Raw genomic sequence first — 19,839 nt, forward strand, 5'->3', positions numbered from 1 at the left:
GAAACCCCTCTTCTGAGCCAACAAAGGTAGGTTTTAGGGTAGGAGAGGGGAAAGGTGGGGAAGATATTTTTTTGCCCCATGGAAGAAATCCTCTGGAGGTCAATGCCCCACGCAGCTCCTTTGTCCAAGGAAATATGAAAATGACCTGGGGAAGCAATGCTACACTTAGGAAACACCTCCTCTATTCTGGGCACCACATCTCGGTATTCTGCCTCTTACAACAAGAGGAAGACTATTCATAATATCTCCTAATTTTATGTTTAATTTTAGTTACAGGTTATCAGAACAGACACATTTAAGTGCTAATAAAAGCACTTGATATAAATTCGGAACTCTATAAATTATATTTCTCATATTGGATTAAGCTAGTCAAGGGTTAAATTCAGCAGAACACTCACTCACTGTTGACAAAAATATCATTCTGTAACAATGGGGAATATAACGTCATAGGGAGAAATCATATAAAATCCTAAAGGAAGGCAGACTGTTCTCCTGCTCGTATACACATTAGGTAGGTTTCTAATACTTATATATTGTCTGGTCCTACTGATTGGTCTTAAATGAGGCCTCACTTCACAAAGCTGGATAAAAAAACATGCCACTCCGATACCAGTAAGTCTGAACAAAGGTGATACATCTGTATCAGTAATTTAATTAAGTTTAACACACTAAAACAGTGTAATATGTTTTATATATACGTAAACTTACTATGGTCCGTAGGAACCTGCACTGCAGAGACACTTCCCAGTCTCAAAATGGCATTCACCATTATAGCAGTCGGTGCAAACAAACGCACAGTTCTCTCCATATGTACCATTGCGACACTTTGTCTCACACCTAGAAAAAAATAATACTTTTTAAATACATTTTAAAATATATTTGGATTTTCAGAAAACATAAATATTTGATATTTTTATTTAATACATATTTGGTCAAATAAATAAATAAAACCATGTCTTATCTCTATCTGTTATAAACGCCTCTCACAACCAAGTAGCAGAAGGCTCCAAATGACTGAAAACCCCTCACCAGCTGCCCAGGTCTCCAGATTTGTGTATCCAAACAAGATAATGTCAACCTGAATAATGTGTAATATGTATAACATATTTACCGATCGCCTATCCAGCCAGCGTTGCAATGAGAGCACTTCCCATTAATGTGGTTGCAGGTGTGTCCATCTTTGCATGGTGGACACACTTTCTCACAAGCTTCTCCATAAAAACCATGTGAGCACACTTGGTCACACTTAGTTCCATTCCATCCAGGTTCACAAGCAATACATCGTCCTTCTGCAATTGTGCAAGGCTGCTGTTCCTTACACTGGCCACATCTACAAAAAAAGAAAACCACATATGCATATTTAAAAAACGATGGCCACTGGTTAAGCATTTTCGGACGTTAAATCGTTGGTTAGTTATTGACCTCTATATTTCTAAATGAACGAATCACACACGCTCATTTCACACACAAACTTGCATTTCCATATCCGTGACAAAGGAATGAATGTTAAAACAAGTATTGGGGGATATTTGGGAAAGTTTGCAGAATATACATATAAATGGGGTGGTATGTAGCTAAACCCACATACTCGTGGCAGCATTAAGAGTAAGTATGTGGAATGTATATGCCGCACAACAGTTTATTTCATGTTGCATTTAAATGTATTTTGCAAATTACAATACATCAAAACAGGTTACAGTAATTATTTTATTCCATTTAGGGTATTCTGTTTTGATGTATATGTATAGCACTGAAGATAATAGAGAGAAACATTTAAATAATTACAGGGATTTTACAAAGTACAAGAGGAAGGTTTTTTCAAAGGAGGAGAAACGATGGAACAAGAGGTCATAATCTAAAACTAGAGAGTAAGATGTAAGAGGCCTAGAAGCAAGTTTCACTTACATTTTTAACTTACTAAGATTGGCTTTATTGAGAGGGTAGTAGATAAAAGGAACAACCTCCCAGCAGAAGTGGTATATGGTAATACAGTGAGGGGATCTTAACATGCATGGGATAGGCATACAGATATCCTGAATCTAAGAAAAGACCAAAGACTTTACTTCAGAAAAAAATGGGTAGACTAAATGAACCAAATGGTTTCATTGCATTTTTTAATTATACTCTGCATATATTTTCTATGTTGTTTCAGTTTTATTTGCTTAGCTATGTCTAAAGTCTTCTAAAAGCTTATGTTTGCTATCACCTCAATTACCAAAGAAAGCAGGAGCAGAACTAGGGCTCTGGGCACCTGGGGCACTGTTGGAGGTCCCCACCTGCACTGAAAGCACAAGGGGGCACAGGGGCATTGCCACCTTGAGGCTCAAGACCATTCCTCACCTTACAGTGCCTGAGCGAGCTGTCCCTCTTGCCCCATGTAAGTTATATCTGAGCATTAAAGGTCTCATTTTTACACCACCTTTGTAAATTATTACAAAAGTATCTTGACTGCTGTTTATCCCCCTAGATAGTCACAGATTATTATTGAAATCACTTTAAAAGGTCAGTATGAGAATCCCATTAAATTTAAATATAAAAAAACATATACAGAATGCTAACACTCTCAAACTCGCATTTTACCAGAAATGAAAGTTGTTACGATATATAACTATTACACACGCATAAATGCCTAAATTTGAAGTCTCCTTACCGTCTTCTACAACCCTGTCCATAGAGTCCTGCAGGACAGGGCTCTCTACAATATTTGCCCCTGTAACCCGGCTCACATGTACAAGTTCCATCAGCTTGGTTGCACTTTCCTTTGAAACACTGGCAAACTCTATCGCAGCGAGGTCCCCATAACCTCTCTCGACAAAGACAACGGCCAGTCATTTGTTCACAGGGTGAATTGTTGCATGAACACTGGTTGTTACAGCTTCGGGCCCACCATCCAGGCTGACAAATACACCGGCCAGTGGCCTGGTCGCACTGTGAGTTGGTGCTGCAGTAACAGCCATTTGAACATTGAGGACCCCACCAGTTGGGTTCACAGGTACATTTCCCAGTGTCCTGGTCACATTTGCCATGTTTGCAGAGACATGCATTTTCACAGTTGGGTCCCCAGCGGTTTGCATTGCAAGTGCATTGGCCAACAACATCATCACAATGGCCATTAGGATGACAGGCACACTTTTCTTTGCAGTCTGGACCCCAAAACTGTTTAGGGCATTCTAAAGAAACAAAACAGATGCAAATTATTAAACATGATATGACCTAAGTTACTGTTGCATGTTTAGCAAAGTGGAGTTTGCCTCCAAAGCCCCATACACTGTACTATCAGTAATCACATAACTAATATCCAAAAGTGTCTTAAGAAGAATAGAATATACCTATGTAATATTTACAGTGCTTGCATTATTTTTGCCATATAATCCCATTCTCCATTAAAAGGTAAAATTCACTAATTGACAAACAAAAAGCCCACAGCATATAGTTTTAATAAATTAACAGTTCTTCTGAAAGCTTTGGTGCTGATAAATATCCCTTATGTATTAGTCTTACATACAAGATTATGATTTGTGTAAAATGTAATATGGATTACTAAAGTACTGTTATCACTGCCTACATTGCACACTATATGCAAGTACAGAACAGGATTTCATTGCGAACAGCATTAAGATGTTTATTTTTTAACAGTCGAAAAACAAATATTTTTGCAGTTTTTTAAAGATGTGCCACTACTCATGGTGCTAAGAAAAGTCTTGGTACACAGTTATGATGATAATGCGGCAAGAGGGAAATTAAGATATAATATGGCATGGTTGAGTAAGACTCTACCAGGCATGACGGACAGAAACTTCCCTACACTCAGCAGGAACATAACTGTGGAACATAATATGCTCCATACTAATTACTGATGTATATAACAAAAGAAACAAAAAGCAAAAATGCAAACCTTTTTTTATTATGACAAGCTTATTTATTAAACAGGATCTGCAGGCATCAACAACAATATATATTTTGTGTTGCAGAACATTTTAACTACTCAATAAAGGTTTATCTTAACAAAGTGTACTTTTTATGCTTTCTTTATTTTATTTTTCCAAGAATTAAGATATGTATAAGACGTATATGCAAAGAAAGCAATGAGAACATTTCTAAAGTTATATATATATATATATATAAACACATCCCTCAGGCTGCATAAAATATGTTTATATTACGTTCGAATCGTTCTCATCGCTTTCTCTGCATTGTGAATTATATATAATCAAGCTTTTAAAATAAAACATACATTTTAAATACAATAATATTTTCATTAAATAATATGAATTTTGCTATTTGCATAATCTACACCAAGTCAATTCCTGTACCTTAATAAATTACCTTACATACTACCTAACTGCTCATTAGAGTGCCCTACAGAATGTTCCTATGTGTAATACTCATAAGAATATTAAGACCATTCTCTTTGCTCACACCAGTTCCGTTTGTGGACTTCAAAGACATAGCACAGTTGCTCTTTGTCACCTAGGAACTTCCTAGGACTGCCCCCAGGCTATCCTGCTCCTTATGAGAGACTAGAAGTACCGTATTTCCCCATGTATAAGACGCGCCTTTTTTCGAAACATGTGGGGTCTAAAAACTGGGTGCGTCTTATACAGTGGTTGTAGATTGTAGATTGCAGTTACTGCTTCCCAGTACCTCCCTGCAGTCACACTGCCAATTGGCCCTGCTCCTTTTTGACTCACTGTCGATTGTCCCCACCCCTTTTCTTTTCACACTGCTCAGACAGCAACTCATCTAACAGTAAGTATAAAATGAATATTTGGCCTGCTGAAAGTTAGGGGAGGTGGGGGTTTATTTAGGGGCAGTTATGGTTAATGGGGTGTTTAGGGTTAATTTAGGGGCCGTTATGGTTAATGGGCCATTTAGGGTTAATTTAGAGCAGTTATGGTTAATGGGGCCTTTAGGGTTAATTTAGGGGCAGTTATGGTTGATGGGGTCTTTAGGGTTAATTTAGGGGCAGTTATGGTTCATGGGGACTTTAGGGTTAATTTAGGGGCAGTTATTGTTGATGGGGTCTTTAAGTTTAATTTAGGGGCAGTTAATGCATGGGAGTGATGAGGATGAGTATGAATTTTATGATAATAATTTTTTTTTCTAATTTCAGGCCCCAAAATTAAGGTGCGTCTTATACATGGGGATATACGGTATATCTGTCCAAGTACAAGCAGCAGGAATACTCACACATAGGGCCAGGCTAGCCCCCAAGAGACTTGAACATGATAGGCACTGGATGGGCCAAGCAAGGTTCACTTGCTCAAAGTTTAAACACATTGCTTTCTGGAGTCTCTGGGTGAAATCCATATACCCCAGGTGTGCAAATGGATAGGTGTATGTTATGCTATCACTCGTTCCATGCCTTAGTATTTAAAACAACATTGAGCTATCTCTCAGACGCAAACATTTCAGCTTGTGAAATAGACATATAATTGAAATGGGTCAACATATGGGCACAATTTACCCTATATTTTGCTTAGTTACATCGATGATATTTCATGAAGGTGCAAAGTTGCACTTTGAAGTGAGTGAGTTAAAAATGTTGACAACTTGCTACATCTCACCTGAAAGCTCATGGTTGAAAAAACCTCTATAATCTGGAGTGTATTTACGTGAATAGATCATATTGGTTAAATTAGATGGATAGCTGGCCGGTAAAGCAAGTCTATGTAGAGCATACTTCTAATATTTAGCCTATCAAGATGCAAGGTAGGCACTTTGGCAAACTACTGTGAAGTCAATATTATTCTTGTGTTATGGTACACAAAAAAAACATTGTTTTAATTCTATTTTGCTTAAATTTCAATAACAACAAATATCCAACAATTATTATTTAAATCTGGTAAATGTGTTGTCCCTTCATAATGAAGAGTGAAGCAAAAGGGTTGAAACCATAACCCTACCTGCGCACCCCTTTAGCCAACAGTGTTCTCTACCACATTTGCCAAACTCACCAAAAATATTTAGGGTTTATGTATTATTTATTGATTTCTATAGCATCATCATATCACGCAGTGCTCCGCAATGACGAGGTGGCAATGGAGCTAATGGCATGTTCCTGTTGCTTAGATATCCCATTGGTTGGTACATGTGTACAGCTGGGTATCCTTTTAAATAGATTAGGTTTTTAATTATGACAATCATATTAACATTAAGTTATAAAGAAGTTTGGCCACAGCCACATTAGAAAACACAACAAATAAGAGTTTTGTTTAAAATGTAGCATTTTTGGGGACACAAATTCAATACATGTAAATGGTTTAAATGTATCTATTTTAACAAATCCATATTTAGGGGCATAAATTGAGGGTCTGAAAAAATATTGTATCTAAAAGAAATAAATACATAATTAAAGTACTAGACTTTTTGTTGTAGTTGTTGGTTATAGGTTCTCTGTCCTGGATTTCTTTTGCTTTTAACATGTATCAGTCCTTTAGATTATTGATAGAAAAATAGAAAACAACATTGCCAGAGGACAAGAAAAAAAGATGGCAAGGTAAAGAAATGAAAGTAAAGCTGTTACAGATGCACTAGAGTACTGGCAGCCTGATCAGAAACATTGTGCATACCAAGCCTGGGGCCAAAATTACTTATCGTATGGTCTCTGTATAGTCAGTTTCATGTTTCATCTGAATTACAAAATGACCTGCTAGCCAAACAGAATTCTTAGATGTCCCCCGTCTGAAATTATAGGGCTTAGAAAAGCATGTATGATTCCTATAATAGGGGAGCAGTAAAGTTTTTTTCCATCAGTCATAAGTACAATACTAAAACACAGCAGAGTATTCCAGCCATCATAGAAACAAACTGTGGAGTATTGGAGGCTACTTCTTAAAAAATGTGTATCCTGTATCGCAGTTTAATCTAACACACTAGGATTTTTAACATATACACAAAAAGGACCATCCTTAGGGCCTTATATACCAAGTGTTGTAACAGTGATATTAAGTAATGCTTCATAGTGCATGGTATGCCCATTTGGACTCTGTTAGTACAGAAAAATATACTGGTAGGAAACCATTCTGTCTCTGTTCAGAACACTGACGATGTGCATGATACAGGAAAATGCAGTCAAGGGAAATGGAACTTGTAACTTAGCTCCCATCGGATTTCTTCCCCAAGCCTCATTAGTCTGACATAATATAAAACTTTGTGAGATCCCAGGGTACTTGAACGGTTACATGAAACCACTAGCTGCTAACCACAAGCTTGTGGATTTCAGCTCTACCAAAAAAATTAAAAATCCGGGAATTTTGGCCGTCATTGCTCTGCATCAACCACAAATAACAATTTACAAGTGAATAATAATATTTTTGAAAGATGTTTATAGGGACAATGGTAGCGAAGCAATATGTCTCTGTGAAAATAGATGCTATGAGCTTTACATTGCAAGAATAGTTTAAAAGGAAACATTGGCTTTAAGTTGGTCACTTTCATTTAGTTTTTAGATATCTCGAAGTTCTTTTTATACTGCCATTCCTTAAGACACGGAAGGTGTAGCTCAAATAGACACAAAATGATAATCATTTTTTAGGAAAATACCAAATTATAAAATTTGATGGCAGACGGTTTGAAGTTTCTACTTTGTATTGTCATCTGATGCTACAGTATAATACATGTATAACAGCTCCATAGAAACATTATTCCTATCACAGGCATGGTTACACTACTTCATTGTAAGACCCTACACTACTTCTGCTGATGGCAACTATTCTATATATCCACCAAGTGGATTTATTTTGTATAATCCATCAAAGAAAACCATTAACACAATGGTATAGCTATAATTTTGAGAAAAATAAAAAATAGGAATATCGGGCATGTGGTGTCAACTATGCACATCACCTGCTATTTACTAGATTGTAAGCTCACTAGAGCAGTGTCCTCTTCTCCTTCTGTAGTAGTATGTTATGCAAGTGTATGTTTTGTATAATGATAATATTAATGTTATTGCTAGTTATATTGTATTGTCCCCCTACAGAATATGCTTTACATATACAGTATATGTATAATACACCACCACATCTGGTCTCTGAGCTGATGGACACCATATAGGAGTTCTAGTGACACCATTAAAAGTGCAATTCCTCATTAATATTAACATTACACAAAACATTAAGCTCTCATCTAATAACCAACCACATTTTAGTAGATTTGTCTTTTTATTCGTCCCTCTCCTCTAATGACAAAAAACATACATACATACTTCACTTACGCTGAGGCTTCTATGAAGAGGGGGAGAAGTCAGAGGGGTGAATGGGAGCCACCCTCCCATACACCACTCTGGCTCCTCCCCCTCCCATACACCACTCTGCCTCTCTACCCGGCTCCCTGGTGTCTTGTGAACCTTCGTTGCTGACAGGATGCAGAGTGGAGTATGGGAGGAGGCAGAGTGGAATATGGGAGGGGGGAGGAGGCAGAGTGGTGTATGGGAGGCGGCAAAGTGGTGTATGGAAGGGGGAGGAGCCAGAGTGGTGTATGGGGAGGGGGGAGGAGGCAAAGTGGTGTATGGGAGGGGGGAGGAGGCAGAGTTGAGTATGGGAGGGGGGAGGAGGCCAAGTGGTATATGGGAGGGGGCAGGAGGCAGAGTGGTGTATGGGTGAGTTATAGTTGTGTATGGGGGGTATAATGAATTTCAGGGTAGAAGAGTGGTGTATGGGGGTGTAATGCATTTCAGGGAGGCAGAATGGCATATCTGGGGGAGTTAGAGTTGTGTATAGGGGGAGGTAGAGTGGTGTATGGGGGGTATACTGAATTTCAGAGTGGCATATCTGGGGGAGGCAGAGTGGTGAATCAGGGAGTATAATGAATTTCAGGGTGGTGCAGGGCATTTATGGGGAGCGGAGTGGCATATCAGGGTGCACAGTGGTATATAGGGAGGTATAAGGCATAAATGGGGGCGAGTGGCATATTGGAAGTTATAAGGCATATAGGGGGTATAAGGCATATCGATATTAGGCATATCAGGGGGACATAAGACATATCTGGGGTAAAAGGTATATCAGGGGGCTCAGTTGCATATCACTGGCATATTAGGAGTATAAGGCATATTGGGGGCACAGTGGCATATCAGGGGGCACAGTGGAATCTCTGGCATATAAGAGGTATAAGGCATATATGGGGGCAGAGTGTCAAGCTGGGGGTCAGATGTGCATAACTGAGGGCAGTTTGGTAAATAAAAGAAAATATAAACAAGGCTTTTTTCTCAGTTTTTATTAAATATGAAAAATAGTTACCATATGAATTAATATTTACTAATAACTTTGTATTAAAACCTAGTTTGAGAAACACTGTGTTTGGGGTCTTGTAGCTTTTATTATTATGTCAGTAAAATAAGAAGGTGAATAGAGAGAGAGAGGCCATTGCAATAAAGAGATGAAAGTGTAAATTGTACGTTTTTTATTACATTATTTTAAATTGAAAAAAAATTGCATTTTTTTATCCGATTAATCGATTAATCGAAAAAATAATCGGGCAACTAATCGATTATTAAAATAATCGTTAGTTGCAGCCCTATTCTGGAGTTCTACTTAGTATTTTTACCGACATCTTCCTCTTTTTCACCATAGGTAAATTTTACTTGCAGGCGTTTGTGGCCTTGACTAGAAAGTTTATTTAGTTTCTATGAAGACAAGCTATGCACACCTTATTTTAAATCACATAACCAAAACTGTTAATAAAGACAATTTTTTTTATTCTTAATTTACTCTTTATTTATTAGTTCATATAAATATATAGACCATAATACAGTGACTGTGTAAAAGCAATTTTACAGCAAAATTTATGTAAAGGCTCAAATGTTGTGCATGTATAGTAACAATTAATATTTTATGAACAGGGGAAATTGAAGAAGTTTTTTTTATGTTAGGTGACACATGGGAGAAACAATGAACGGGTAGGAAACAGAAAGGCGGCAAAACCATGGAACCATGTAAGGAATAGGTCATCTGTGTCAAACTTGAATCTAGTAATTGGAATTTGTTATAGTGTTGTGTGGTGTGGTAAGAATACCGTAAGTCATAGTTAAGGCAATATCGTGTAATTTGCTCAAAAGTCCCCGAAATTATAGTTTCACTTTTTTAATGCATACTGGAGGCCATTTTGCATAGACTCCCGTGTATTTCACCACATACAAATTGGAACATTCATTCTTTAGTTGTTGGAGTTAGAATACGAGACTCCTATATCACCTCCTGACTGCCTCTACTTAAACCAAGCAGCATTAGTATAAATGCTTCTTCCATACACTCAGTAGCACTCCAACTAAAGTCAATGAAGTGTATGCTTACAAAATATCAGTGTTCAGGCAGCATTTATATCATTTGCTGCTGGTACTCTGTGGTATGCTCCCTGTTTTCAGTAGAGGCAGCTAGGAGAGGAATTAAACAAGAAGTCTCATGTTCTGACTCCAATAGCTACAAATTGCCCGTACCAGCTTGCATGCAGCAATAGTCATTTAGCATGAAAATAGGGTAAAGTGTTCCTTTAATCAGTTTCTCTACTAATTTCCCATACATTTGTATAGCAGGGTATTTCCACCAGTGTCATTCTCACACAGGTGTGAGAGGGTTGGAAATATCATGTTCAGCACTAATAGGGTGTCTGGTAGCACCATTTAAAGGAAATTCTTGAATTATAGTACAAAGTATTTTGATAAATTCTGTACGATTACTTCAAAAAGGTTCTCTATTCCATCATCTGGCCAAAAAAGTATTCCATAGGGGGATTGTTAAGAAAGGTGTATAGTAAAATGCACATAATTAAATCTTTCCATGAAAATTTGTTGGAGATGTGGTAGGGTATATTAATGCATTCATTGGATGCCTTGAGTGAACTTTTAATAAAAACACAACCAAGCGAGTTAGAACCTGTTGATGACTGGAAGTCCCAACGCTCAATATGAATCCAGACACCAGTGGCTGGGACCCCAACATATTTTCACTGCGTCTTAGTGTGGCTAATACCTTTGGCTTTTGTGGGCTTTAGTTATAATTCGGTTAAGTTAAGCAGAATAGGTGACACACCACGTTTAAGCTCCATTTTGGTATTTGATGCTTCATAAACCAGATCACCAAAATGTTTTTTTTCAAATAGCAGGGAACAGGCACGTGAAAGTGATTTAGTTTAACAATAAATCTCAATAAAAGTTATTTCCCTAAATGTCAGAAAACTCTGTCTACATTACCATAGCTTACAAAGCAAAGGGTAAACAAAGAATGATATGTGCTTACTTGTTTCACAATTTGCACCAAAGTATCCATGCCGACATCGACATTCATTGGGACGAACGCAGACTTCATTTTCCTTACACGTAAAGTTGCCTTCACATATAGCTAGGGAACAACAATAGAATCATGTTATGAATCATGCACATGAGGTTGTATCTGACTTGTGTTTACATAATAAAATTAGCATATGTACAACAAATTCTCTCTGCCCTAAGGATACTGGCACAGAACATGAGAAACAAGCTCTATGTCCTTGATCAAAGCCACGTATTAGTAATCAAAACCTTGCACAGTACTACAATTATACTACAGTTGTGATTCAGTTTTTTCAATTCACAAATATATCGGATCACCCCCAGCTCTACGGTTAGGTACTGGATGACACAACATCAAGAGAGACTGGTAGTAAGTGGTAAAAACAAAGTCCAAAAAAGTAAATGTATTTAGTTCATCACAATATCAGGAGTTTCAGATCTGGCAAAGGACCATGGGTTGTTCAGAAAGGAAATTGCCTCACTGATTGTCTAAGTTTTGTCTATAGAACATCCGGACATTAATCATCTGACAAGAAGCCAGTTTTTAGTGCAGTGAAATAAAGTATTGTTTGCTAGAGCTAAAACGAAATAAACATCTCATAATCATTATATCTTACAGATGATGTTTGTTCACAGACATAATAAGAGTCCAACTTTTTAATCAAACCCTGACTTCCAAAAGTCCTTTGTGCTAAGGCAAATTTACTTTGGAAAATGGTCACAGAGTGTCTGTGTTCACTATGTGCTTATTTGTAGAGTTGTTATCAATGTGTCTAATAAGAAATAGCCCCATAAGTTGGACCTTTTTTCATAGACTACAAAGGAGAAATCATTTTCAAATGCTAAAGCACATCAAGGAATAGAGATGGTCATTATAAATGAGTGAATGATAAACTTGACGACCAAACCCAGTGGTCATTCACGTTTAACACAAAAATCAAGGGACACTCCAGATATCATATGTACATGAATGCATATGATAGCTGAGTGTCTTCCTTTAAACTGCCATTTTTCATCCACATGCAAATGGAATTCCTCCATATGCATTCACCTCTTTGACCGGCCCCAGCTCACAGGCTTGCAGATGATGTGTTTGGCCAAACACATCATCTGCAAGCCAAAGCACATGGGTGCTATGCTCAGAGAAATAGCAGAAATGAGGAGGAGGGAGATGAGGAGGGAGGAGAGAGATGAGGAGGGAGGAAAGAAATGAAGAGAAAGGGTAAAGATAATGAGAAAGAGGAGAGATACAAAGAGAGGGGAGAGATAGAGGAAAGGACAGCGATAATAAAAAGGGCTAAATTAAAAAAAAATGTTAGTGTCCTCTCAAAGTCCAGCAATTGTGAAAATGTATTCCATGATCCATATCTGTGCCTGTCCCTGATTAAAATGTTTTTGTGTATGTTAATATACAATGTGTGTGGGGGTGACTGTGTACAAGTTAAACGGTGTGTCAGTGTACAGTGTTTGTGTATGTGAAGGGAGTGTCAGTGTATAGTGTTGCAATGAGTGCATTGGTGTTAGCATACAATGCTAGACTATGTGCGGTGTCAGTGCATGGTGTTAGAATAAGTATGTGTGTGAAAGTGTCAGTGTACAGTGTTAAACTGTGTGTGGGTCAGTATTCAGTTTTCAAGTGTATGTTTTTTTAGGAGGGTGTCAGTGTACAGTGTTAGACTGTGTTTGGTGTATGGTACTAGAAAAAACGTGTATGGGGTGCCAGTTTTATAATGTGGGGTTTGTCAGTGTACGGTGTTGCAGTGAGTGTGTATGGTTGTGTCAGTGAATAGACTGGGTGAAGTGTTGATGTATAGTGTTAGACTCTGTTAGTGTGCATTGTTTGAGTGACAGTGTTAGAATGTGTATAAGCTTAGGGTGTTAGATGAGTATGTGTGTTGGCAGTCTTTAAGCCAGTAAGGTGGTTTGCAGAGCAAATGCGCCCTGCATTGGGTAGTGAAGAAGCTTTAATGAGTAGGGAGCAGAGCAAATAGTGGGTTTGCTGACCTGAGCTATCCTGCATAAGAAATAATTGCTCTGCACTCTACTGTGTATAGCTAGCTCATTTCTCGATCCTGCTAGGCTTTAGAAATATTGCTATCTATGTAAAAAAATTGGGAGGCATATTTTTGCCTGGGTTGCCACTTTGTCTAGGACCGCCCTTCATCACAGCACATATGACCTAATATTGGTGCTGTAAACACTTTAGATCTCTAGGAGGTTCTGCTTCATCAGTAAGTAGGTTGTGGTTTAAAGTACCAGCAGATCCAAAGGTAACTTATCTCTGGCCTGAATTAAATGTAAGAATAGCCTGCATAAACATCAGCCAGATAATGTTAGCAGAGATTCTATATAGTGTAGTATTTGCATGCAGCTCTATTACTGGATTTGTTAAAATGTATAAATGTACATTATAAATATTATGATTAATGAGCGCATACGCTTTCATATTGGGTGGTATTGTGCAGTGTGATATATGCAGTGCTCAAGGGCTGAGAGAAAATGTACCTTGTTGACTTAAACAATGCACACGTTTTATTGTGTCAGAGCCAACAGTGGACACCTGAATGGAAGTATATCATCGCTAATATGACAGAATCATTAAAATGGTCATGAGGCTAATGCCACTTGTGTTATTGTATACATTAATAATATTCAATTCAGTCCTTTTTAACCAATTTGTCCTTTTGAGAAAAACGGGACAATGCCAAAGTAATGTAACATATTTACTCATGCTACTATATGTTTGGGTACTTTATGTTTCTATAATCATTTCAGTGGTTTGGAATATTTAGCATCCGAGGTGCTGATTATTTTACATATTGCGGTCTAAGTCTTTCTTGCCCGGAAGGACAGACCACTGTAATTTTTCATGTCAAATTTAATCAGTATTCCCAATTCAAGTTCTTATTAAAGTTCAATAATGTGTCAGAGTATGTGAAATTAAATATAGCATACCAAAAGTATATAAATCAAAGTAAATCTTTTCTCCGGGGTGGGTACAGTTCATTTGCAATAAAGGTCATCAGGAAATTATAGCACTTGCATCAGGTTTTTTTTCCATAAAACACAAATTCTAATCTTATAGAAAGAACATTAATACTAAAAATATATCTTTCTACAAGTTCACATATCTGTACACTAATATATGAACAGATGAACTTACACTCTGCATATTTCAAAAGAAATAAGAAATTAGACAGCAGATACAAAAGGCTCAGTCTTCCCATTATTTACTGCTATAAAAACTTCAAACCCTATTCGGTTCATGGTATTGTACTATGTTCAAAATAGCCATATGCCTATCCCATGACTGTTTAATTCCATCACTGTATTAACCTCTACTACTTCTGCTGGAAATATTTTTGTTTTATATGTAATCTAATATTATAAAATCCAGGAGGTTTACACATTAATCATGAGCTATCCATTAAATCTGTTACATGACAATATGCATAGTGAGAGGATGATGAAGAAAATCATGCTACTGGTCAATGGAAAATGTTGCCATCACATGCAGAGGCCTAATTGGCCATGTGACCAATCCTATGTTGGCAACAAATATATAAACATAATATAAATGAGAGGTTTTGGTTATATGAATTGGCCAAAGCATAATTAAGCTCACCTGCCACGTCAAGGCACACCAAACAGTGTGAGGATGCTGCAAATACAGTGTGTTGGCTGTACAATGTATACAAAAAAACAAAAACTGTCTGCGCTCACACTGTTTGGTAGGCCTCGTATTATACATTTGTATTATTTGAGCCTGTGACTAGCTTAGCGCACTGACATTTTTTCTTTTCCCTGTTTGCACATATTTGAGGTTGTTGGCTCCTCATCAGTCTGGTTGCAGCTTGCTGTCCAGGGGTTAAATGGGAGGAGGTTTAATTGCACCTCCCCCAACACATTAATAAGGTTTTGGTAGCAGTATAAACTGCTTTGTGTGCCCACTATGTAGGAGGTGAGAGTAGGTTCTCACCCTATTGAGAGTGTGCCTTGATGTGGCGGGTGAGCTTAATTATGCTTTGGCCAATTCATACAACCAAAACCTCTCATTTATATTATGTTTATATATTTGTTGCCAACTTTATTAGGGTGAGAAGCACAGACAGTTTTTGTTTTTTGTATTTTGTATACATTGGACAGCCAACACACTGTATTTGCAGCATGCTTACACTGTTTGGTAGGCCTCGTATTATACATTTGTATTATTTGGGCCTGAGACTAGCTTAGCGCACTGACATTTTTTCTTTTCCCAATCCTATGTTGACAGATAGGATCAGGTTAAAATCTCACACTATTAAATCTGTCAAGAAATGAATACAAACTATATTATAATCTACTATACCAACTGGAAATGCAGTGAATATACCTCTTTTTTTTTATCTCTGCAGCTCCTAAATTGAACGCCTTGTGCATGGTTCCAATTTCTTTTATGCTTTGGCAATCAACACACACCCACATTGTGCTGCCTATATGCTATATAAAACTATTCTCTGTCTGCAAGGATCCTATTTAAACATCCAGTTTGTGTGACAGACCATAAGAGAGGATACAGCTGGGCTTCAGAGCAGTTTACACAAACTCATGCATTAAGGTCTACATTTAGTATACTAGAGCACAGCTATTAGCTTATGTATACTGGATTTCATCAGCTATTCACGGTTTCTGAGCTTCTGTGTATGTTTAAGCTGAGTAAATGCTGTAAGATTTGCCTGGAGACAGACTGCCTGAAAATAACACAAGACTCTCTATACATTAAACGCTTTAATGAATAGCATCTCCTGCCTTCCTTTTTCTGGACCCCTAACTAATGGAGGGGGGGGGGGAGTTGGACAAATGCTCCACTTTTTCCTAAGCTCTTTAAAAGTCTGATTTGAGAATCGATGCCAGTTCCTAAAAAGACATTAACAAATCACAGGACATGCAATAGTGATTACCATAACCCATATTAAAGAATGTAATTAAATAAATAACCCTAAGATAATAATAGTGCAAACATTCATGGTTTTTACTCATCCCCATGGACTCTATGCTGTCAGAAAAGACAATGACCTGATAGTTGTCATAGGCCACGGTGGTTACTTTCTTAATGTAGCCAAAAGTAATTACAGAGCCCATGGATGTTCTTCTAAAGGGCTAACATAAGTACTAATGGCTTTTTGCCATAATCTTTGGCACCAGTAGCTCATTAAGAATGGATGCAGCCCATGAACTACACAATAGAGTTCCCATGTGACGAAACTAACATATGCATATATTTGCAAGCTAAAATAACAAGCTGGTAATTATATATAAAACGCGTTTTTTCATTATTCACACATGGCAGGCCCTGCAGAGGCCCAACTTTTCTTGTGTCAAGAAAAAAAGAACATTGACAACCTCAAGCAGTGGCGTATTCTGGCTTACAGTGGGGCAAAAAAGTATTTAGTCAGCCACCAATTGTGCAAGTTCTTCCACTTACAAAGATGAGAGAGGCCTGTAATTTTCACCATAGGTACACTTCAACTATGAGAGACAGAATGAGACAACAAAGTCCATAAATCACATTGTCTGATTTTTAAAGAATTTATTTGCAAATTATGGTGGAAAATAAGTATTTGGTCAATAACAAAAGTTCATATCAATACTTGTTATTGACCAAATACTTATTTTCCACCATAATTTGCAAATAAATTCTTTAAAAATCAGACAATGTGATTTATGGACTTTGTTGTCTCATATTACAATACTTGTAATAAAATATGTTATATACCCTTTGTTGGCAATGACAGAGGTCAAACGTTTTCTGTAGGTCTTCACAAGGTTTTCACACACTGTTGCTGGTATTTTGGACCATTCCTCCATGCAGATCTCCTCTAGAGCAGTGATGTTTTGGGGCTGGGCAACACGGACTTTCAACTCCCTCCAAAGGTTTTCTATGGGGTTGAGATCTGGAGACTGGCTAGGCCACTCCAGGACCTTGAAATGCTTTTACGAAGCCACTCCTTCGTTGCCCGGGCGGTGTGTTTGGGATCATTGTCATGTTGAAAGACCCAGCCACGTTTCATCTTCAATGCCCTTGCTGATGGTAGGAGGTTTTCACTCAAACATATACATGGCCCCATTCATTTTTTCCTTTACACGGATCAGTTGTCCTGGTCCCTTTGCAGAAAAACAGCCCAAAACTTCAGACGGGCCCGGACATGTACTGGCTTAAGCAGGGGGACACGTCTGGCACTGCATGATTTGAGTCCCTGCGGCGTAGTGTGTTACTGATGGTAGCCTTTGTTACTTTGGTCCCAGCTCTCTGCAGGTCATTCACTAGGTCCCCCCATTTGGTTCTGGGATTTTTGCTCACCGTTCTTGTGATCATTTTGACACCACGGGGTGAGATCTTGCGTGGAGCCCAAGATCGAGGGAGATTATCAGTGGTCCTGTATGTCTTCCATTTTCAAATAATTGCTCCCACAGTTGATTTCTTCACACCAAGCTGCTTGCCTATTGCGGATTCAGTCTTCCCAGCCTGGTGCAGGTCTACAATTTTGTTGCTGGTGTCCTTCGACAGCTCTTTGGTCTTGCCCATAGTGGGGTTTGGAGTGTGACTGTTTGAGGTTGTGGACAGGTGTCTTTTATGCTGATAACAAGTTCAAACAGGTGCCATTAATACAGGTAACGAGTGAAGGACAGAGGAGACTCTTAAAGAAGATGTTACAGGTCTGTGAGAGCCAGATATCTTGCTTGTTTGTAGGTGACCAAATACTTATTTTACTGAGGAATTTACCAATGAATTCAATAGAAATCCTACAATGTGATTTTCTGTATTCTTTCCCCCCATTCTGTCTCTCATAGTTGAAGTGTACCTATGGTGCAAATTACAGGCCTCTCTCATCTTTTTAAGTGGGAGAACTTAAACAATTGGCTGACTAAATACTTTTTTGCCCCACTGTAGGTCAACTAGACCTATGGCATGAGGTCAAGGATGGAGCTGTCCCAGTTTATCAAGGGCAGATATCCCTACTAGACTCCCCGGTGGGCCACAGGTGAATGGCCCACAGTGGGGAATCATTTATGCTATGGATCTATGCTTTACCTGCCATGAACATGCCATTTGTCCATTATACAAACTTAGCCACCAGGTGTCTCTCCAGCTCTTGCATCATTACACTTCCTATGCTCAAAAATCAGCACCAAAGAACAGGAATTTGCTGGTGGCTGATTGTGCTTCATCTGATAGAACTTCATGTGACTTCAGCATAAATATCTCTATGAGCAGGGAATGAAAAAGATCAGTTATCCATACATACCAACTAAGCATTCCTCCCCCTGCTGTTTCCATCCTGGACAGCATACAAAACTTGATGAGCTGTTTTGAAAGAAGACACAATGCATATCATTAGAATCTGTCGGTGCTGTTTACATCAAGGCAGTTTGCATTACAATATATTATACCATAATCTGGAGCCTGATATGTAGAACTTCCCCAATGATATAGCCCATAGAAAAGTCATACCTCTTACATCTACAGCTGCCGTGAAACTAAAATTCTTGTCAAGTTCAGTAGTTAGTTTTCTTGATAACTCTCAGGGTAACTTGTCTCCTTTTCTCTTACACCTTCTTTTTTGCACCCTTTACCTATTGTTCTTTTTCAAAGTTTTCATGAAAATTAAATTTACTGGAAAATAGCCAATTCTATTTCTTTACACTTGGTCACAGCTAAATAGCTGCAATTAACAGGTAAGATATATTCTATGTCTATTTATATATACACTACATAGGGAGAGGTGGTTGCATAGAATAAAGGAGTTTACAATACTTATTTGATACACACTACACTGAATTTAGAAAACAACCAAGCCTGTTTATATAATATTTGTAATTGATGCAGAAAACTTTTTTCAAAACTAAATTTGTCACCGCATATAGCAATGGTAGCTGTATTTAAACTGCCCCTTAGCATTGAACTGTGAGATTAAGGGGGTGCTGGCACTGTTAGTCTCAAAATATTTTGAAGGCAATGGGTGGCCACTACAAATACTGATTTGAGACTTTTCTTCAGGAAAAAAATCCCAGGAGTTTTTAGGTTGTATTTAGGGTACTAATTTCCAATACAGTACGGATTGCTTAGAGAATCTGAATCTTCTACAGATTTGTGGACTACAAAGGCAAAATCAGTGCTAGTCAAATTAAAGAATATGTATGTCAAAATCAAAGTGAATTTTGATTTTTTAAAAGGCTGAGTTGTTCCTGAACCTGCCAAACTAATACAGAGTTCAAATGGAAATTTATTGTCAGTTGGCATTTTTACAAAATAATGGCCCTTGTAAGAGCAAACGTTTCATGATTGGTGCTGCCAAGAAAAACCTAATATTAGAGCTGTGACTATTTTTGCAAACAATATTTGCCACAACTGGGTTGGTTGTGTAATTACAAATAAATAATATCAATACTTCAAAATGTGCACAAAAAGAAAAAAAAAAGAAAAGTCTGACATATATGGAATGTCTGAGAATATATAACACTATATGCATCCAGCCCTCTGAGTTTCATTACCACAAATGTACACACTTCATCTTCTAATTTTCTATATTCTT

General features: G+C 37.8%; 1 protein-coding gene across 1 annotated transcript in view; it reads right to left on the minus strand.

The window, feature by feature from the left end:
* Positions 1-19,839, minus strand: part of SCARF2 (scavenger receptor class F member 2) — a 78,065-nt gene that overhangs the window by 27,681 nt on the left and 30,545 nt on the right. Inside the window, exons 2-6 of the mRNA XM_053469710.1 lie at positions 18,553-18,611; positions 11,235-11,336; positions 2,651-3,170; positions 1,112-1,330; positions 709-837 (exon numbers count right to left, since the gene is read on the minus strand). Of these exons, the coding sequence (XP_053325685.1) occupies positions 709-837; positions 1,112-1,330; positions 2,651-3,170; positions 11,235-11,336; positions 18,553-18,611 (1,029 nt within the window). The remainder of the gene's footprint in view (positions 1-708; positions 838-1,111; positions 1,331-2,650; positions 3,171-11,234; positions 11,337-18,552; positions 18,612-19,839) is intronic.

Source organism: Spea bombifrons, chromosome 1 (genome assembly GCF_027358695.1).
Source record: "Spea bombifrons isolate aSpeBom1 chromosome 1, aSpeBom1.2.pri, whole genome shotgun sequence".
Classification (NCBI taxonomy): Eukaryota; Metazoa; Chordata; class Amphibia; order Anura; family Pelobatidae; genus Spea; species Spea bombifrons.